The sequence below is a fragment of the Fulmarus glacialis genome, unplaced genomic scaffold (genome assembly GCF_000690835.1).
Source record: "Fulmarus glacialis isolate BGI_N327 unplaced genomic scaffold, ASM69083v1 scaffold39508, whole genome shotgun sequence".
NCBI classification, from domain to species: domain Eukaryota; kingdom Metazoa; phylum Chordata; class Aves; order Procellariiformes; family Procellariidae; genus Fulmarus; species Fulmarus glacialis.
Window position 1 is genome coordinate 1,016 of NW_009230850.1, and position 5,646 is coordinate 6,661.

The window sequence follows — 5,646 nt, forward strand, 5'->3', positions numbered from 1 at the left end:
GAATGTAGGTTTTCTTACTGTCAGTGGGTGTCATTGCACATTCACAGTGCATCTAAACTTTGATCCTCCTCCAGGAGGATATATATTGTTTATGAGAAATATGTTTGTATTTATACTCAAACTGTTTCTGTGGTTTACTTTTTTTTTTTAAAGACTGCTCACTGCAGAAGATAATTATTTGACACTCAAGCTTGTAGTTACTTACATTTTTCTCCTGCTTATGCCTTAATTTTTTTTTTTCTTCTTTTTCTTCTTACAGCAATCGGAAGACTTTGTGAAAAATGTAAGTATAGCTTCTACATATAGTTGCTTGAGAACATGGTGTTGTGGTTAGAGCGTACAGTTTGGATTTGGGGATTGGATTCTATTTTTGCTTTAACCACGGACTTGGTGTCACTCTTTGAGTTGGGGAGAGTTACTCGTGTATTGCAAGTGTAAATCAATGGATACTTGCAAAGTTACGTGCTCAAATAGATTGTCACACAAATGCATGGTGTACTAGAGTATATGCTGCCAGTATTTTCAGTAGCTGAGGCTACAGTGACTTCTTGATTGATTCCTTGTAATCTGTAATACAGAATGATCAGCCTGATTATTTCAAAGCAAGAAAAAATAATGCGTTTTTGGAATCTGACTTCTTCACACCTTGAGAAAGGTTCCCTTCAGAATCTAGGAGAATAAGAAATGGAGTGGGGGATGACACATCTAGAGTTAGAGCAGAAAAAACCCCACAGAATCAAATGCTCAACTGTAGAAGGGAAGAAAGAAAGAGTATGATCTGTCATTAGATCCTTGTAGGGGAACAGAACAAATAAGATGACTAGTTCGTGACTCAAAAATAGTATAAAAATAAGCAAAGTAGGGAAAAGCACAGTCTGAAGCAACAAGATTGTTTTCAAGAGCACTCAGCAGTGAAGCAGATTCCCATTGGTAGTAGTTGAGGGCTGTCGTGCTGGAGATTTAAGAGCAGGTTAGATGAGCTGTTTGTGGGAGTTGGGATTAGATGCTTTGGGAACTGGTAAGAGGATATGAAGCCTTTCATCCCTAGGTCAGTGGTCTGGATAAGGTCCAGCACGACAGAGACTGTCAATGGCATCTGATGGCTGCTTGCCTGTATGATATGAGTACTTGAATTTCACTCAGTTCCTTGTGAGAAAGCAAGAGCAACTTTTGTGAAATGGCTGTTTATGCCAATTTGCCCTTTCTTCGGCCTTCTCGCAGATGAAGGATTAAAGGGACCACGAGTACAATCTCTTATCTCATCTCTTTGAGGATAGTAACTCCAGACTTTTGTTGATGTGGCACTGTGGGAGAAGCTTACACTGCTGCCTCTGTGTAGGTAAGGACACTAGTCCTGTCAGTCCAGCATTTTTTCACAAGTGAAAAATTCAGGAAAAGTTCTAGACTAAAAGTAATGATATGATCTAAGCAGGTATTGGCTAATCACAGAAGTGACTTTGGGTTTCTTCTCTGATTGTGAATGCATGAATAAATAAAAAAACGCAGATATTGCAGGCTACTGGCCCTTGTTCCTCTCAAGTCTGTGTGCAAATACAAAGTTGCACCCTGTGCCTGCAAGATAAATTTCTGCAGTTCAATTGTATTGTCTTTGAGTGTACAGGCAAGTTCTTTGACTGGGAAGCTTTTCCCCTTCAATGTGGGGGTGCAGAAAAGGATGTTCTGTAACCAAAGGCTCTGCTTTATTTGCAGGTGATGGCAAATGCGTGATCTGTGACTCCTATGTGCGGCCCTGCACTCTCGTGCGCATATGTGATGAGTGTAACTATGGCTCATACCAAGGGCGCTGTGTGATCTGCGGGGGTCCAGGAGTGTCTGATGCCTACTACTGCAAGGAGTGCACCATCCAGGAAAAAGATGTATGTTGTCATCCAGTCTTCTGTTGAATTGGTTATGTCTTTATTTGGTAACCATTCTTACCTTTAAGGGGCTTGGAGCTATTGAAATTAGTGTTGGGACATGGGACGCTTGGGTTCCACTACCAATATTGGCACTGGTTTTCATTACCTCATACCTTTCTTCCCCCGTTGGTAGTTCCCCATGTTTGCAAAGCATTTTGAGATGTCGTAGCATTTTGAGGTATTGTAACTCTCTTCATCCCGAAGGATCTTTGACTACTTTGCACTGCACACTCAGGGTTCGCTTCCTCCACGTGCCGCAAGTTACTACTTTAAGTTGCTGTCTTACTAGATCTTTCAGCCTAGGTTTTATCAGCGCCAGGTATAAGCCAGGCGCTGCAAAGGCTGTGGTAGGAGCAGCTCCTCACTAGAAGTCCATTATCAGCCACTGACCAAGGGCACGTACAATACTGTAAGGCCTATGGAATCACCACCTGTGTTTTCCTTTGGATTACTACATAAAGTTAGATCTTAGTCCAGTGTCCGCGCTACTAATTGTGTTTTACAAATTTAAAGTTTCTTGTACAATTTCAGTGGGATATGATTTTTTTTTTTTTAATTCTTTTCTGGAATGGCATATATTGTAGACATCTCTTTTTCTGGTAACACTTTTTGCTGTAATGATCCCTTATTTCTATAGTCAGTGCTATAATCTTTTTATAATCTTCTTGTGCTGAAAGATAGCCGCTGTGCATGTGAAATGAGGCAGCTGTTCACCCCCTGTAAGGTATTTGTTAATATCCAACACGAGTGCAGGACGTGAAGAACTGCAAATGAAGTAGTAGAAGGACCTTAGGGAGAAGCAAGAACATGATGCTTACAGTTGCAATATTCCCAGAATACAGACCTGATAGCTGTGAGAGTGTCTGTTAAAGGTTGTTTGGGTTTTGGTGCTTTGCAGATGCCATCTCCAGCACACCCTAATGACAGCGGAGAACATGCTGAGAGAATGGTTCAGGTTGGTTTAGAGGAACATGCTCAGCTGAGTGAGTTGCTGGTTTAATTCTTTGCAGTGCCTATGTTTTCTGCAGAGGCCTGCAGCTAAATTCAGGACAGGGACAGGTCCTCGTCTGAATTTAGTCATTAGATCTGACAGGACCATAATCTTTCTTAGTATCTAAATACGGATATAAGTGCTGTGGTGGTGGTGCTGCCTCCTACTTTAGAAATGCTTTGAGAAACAGTAGTTTTGTTCACTTGCCTTTGGAACCAAGACACCTGGCTTGATAAGTCATGAGTAAAATAGGCTTGGTTTTATTTTTACCAATTCGTATTGATTCCCAACGGGTATTTTTCATAACCTAAGCTCACCTATAGCTTATCATGTCTGGTTCAGGTGTGAAATAGCCAGCTGCTCTGCAAGGGAGGATTGTAGAAAATGTAGAGCTGGAGAAGCAAGAGAATGACAAGTCAGAACTGAGGTATTTTGGCAGCTGGGTGAAGGCTGCTGTGAGTGAAGACAGTTGTTCTCTACCAGCAAACTCAAATATTAAGGATTATTGCAGATGTGAAGTTGCAGATCTGAAAGAGCAGATTTGACATGGTTGACTTGCAGGACTGAAAAATGCTGGCACAGGTGTAGAGTGCCTGGAACGAGAATAGTTAAGTGTGCTGCCTGTCACAATTATGGTAGCTGGTGTTGATGTGCATAAGAAAAGCAGATGGACAGACCTCTATACCTGAAGCTCTAACACTCCAAGGTTTCAGTCACAGCACTTCCATCATCCTCAGAGAAAGACTGGAAAAGATAGTGAAGCAAGAAAGCAAATACTAAAGTGGAGAGAGGAGGTGGAATGCTCTTGGGCACGAGGCAAAGGTCCTGGTTACTTTTAGTTCATTTGTTCTGATGGAGGGGGGAATGAGGTATTGTTTCACCCCACTTCAATCTGCGGGTAAGGGCCAAAATCCCACCTTGTCACCCAGGACAGCTCTGAATTGCAAAAAGTAATCATTTCTTGGGGACAGGAGCATGCACATGTACTGCCTCCTTAGGAGGAGGTGGAAGAATGAACAGAGCCCTGCAATAATGCTGTCAGGATTGTCACAGACTCCCTGGATCGTGGGAGGCAAGGCTTGGAAGAGTCCTACTATTGAGGTTCAAAATCAAATAAGGAGACAGTAGCTAGAGGTGGGTTGTGGCAGGTGTACGGGGGAGGGATGATTTCTTTCCCCCCGCCTCTCCTGTTATTTCTACCATGCAGACCCTCCCTACCAGGTTGCATCTGCTGCACAGGAGCAGGTATCAGCGGGGTAGCTTGGGTGCAGTTTCTACAGTGGCTGACATCTGCCCAGAGGCTTTCTAAATCTAATCCAGTCGGGCTTACACAACAGCCAAGGACACGTGTTCCTCTGCCTGCTGGGCCCCTCACAGCTGCTATTGCCAGCCACAACATTTTGCTCTCAAGAGTTATGCAGATGCTGGGCTCAGGTGGCCCACGGACAAATGTTCCCTGGTACACCAAGAGGTGCATCTCTGATTTGTCTTTGCAACCACACCTCTGAGGTGGGTCTCCCTCGCTCCCCTTCTTGCTTTTCTTGCGGCTTTTTTCTCACTGTCTACTGGAATTCAGGTACAAGAACTTACCTGTGTAGCTGCTGTGAATAGCTGTCCTCTCCCAAGATGACCATACAGCCTCTGCAGTAATCAATCCAGGATGCAGGAAATCTGAGATTCAGTTCTGGTGTCAGAGCTGAGAGGGGTCCCTAAGCATGAGAATGGCTTGGTGACATCTAGAGCAACAAGATTCTTTTTGGCTAAGGAGGGGAAAGGTTATTCCTCTGGGCCTTACAAATCCTGCGTATCCTGATTTAGAAAGAACTTAGTCTTGAAGCACTGAGCATCCTTTTCATTAAACTGCTGAAGTTATACAAGCTGTTCTCCATCTTCACCCTGAAGAAGAGAATGTCCTAATATTAAAAAGGCTTCCACCCTCTTCTCTGTGCCACTCTCTTGCTGGAAGTAACCAGAATTGGAGGGCAGTTTGTCTGCACAGGTGTTTGAAATCTGCGTTGAGGACAGGGTGAGGAGCATGGGAACTGAGAACCTACTAGAACTATGTAAGTGATGGTGTTCTGTTTGCCCATGTCCTAACTTACATCCTCTTTTCTTCTTACAGAGAGATGGTTGCCCTAAGATCGTCAACCTGGGCAGTTCCAAGACAGATCTCTTCTACGAAAGGAAAAAGTATGGCTTCAAGAAGAGGTGATCGTATCCGTACATGGCTACACCTCCTGTCAGGTTGGCAAGAGGGTCTTGGAACATCTCTGGACTTTACTATTATTGAAAACCAGCTGGTTATTTTTTCCTAAAGCAGTACAAATTCAGTAGTATACTTGGGGTTGGAGAAGTAACAGACTGAGTGGGGACTGAAACCTGATCCGAACTGACTATTAGAAAGAGCAAATGAGGATTACTGTATCTTGCCTTTTCAGAAGCTCTGCTCTCAGCTTGCTATAAAAATCCTGGTGGGCAAGTATTTACACATGGAGGAGACCAGCTCAGTAAAAAGCAAGTGCTTTTTCTGGTGGCCAGTACAACCACCTTGTGGTTGTTCTTACCAGGCCTCGTCTCAATTGTTTGAAATCACCCCACGCATCAGTATTGAAGAACAGAGCGCCAATCCCATGTGTCCGCTCCCCCCCTTCCTCCAGTATATTCCATGTATTGTAAGGAACCTGCTCATAGCTGGTGCCTTCCTAGGGAGAGCACAGCTGTTCCATGTTTTCTTTG

The 5,646-nt window shown here is 43.6% G+C and overlaps 1 protein-coding gene across 1 annotated transcript; it reads left to right on the forward strand.

Annotated features, from left to right (window-relative positions):
* Positions 1–259: 259 nt before the first annotated feature.
* On the forward strand, positions 260–5,233 carry PHF5A (PHD finger protein 5A; the record flags this gene model as incomplete). The annotated part of the gene is made up of 3 exons (XM_009584375.1): positions 260–283; positions 1,711–1,877; positions 5,033–5,233. Coding segments are annotated over 3 exons (281 nt in total), but the record flags the coding sequence as incomplete, so codon positions are not given.
* Positions 5,234–5,646: the final 413 nt, after the last annotated feature.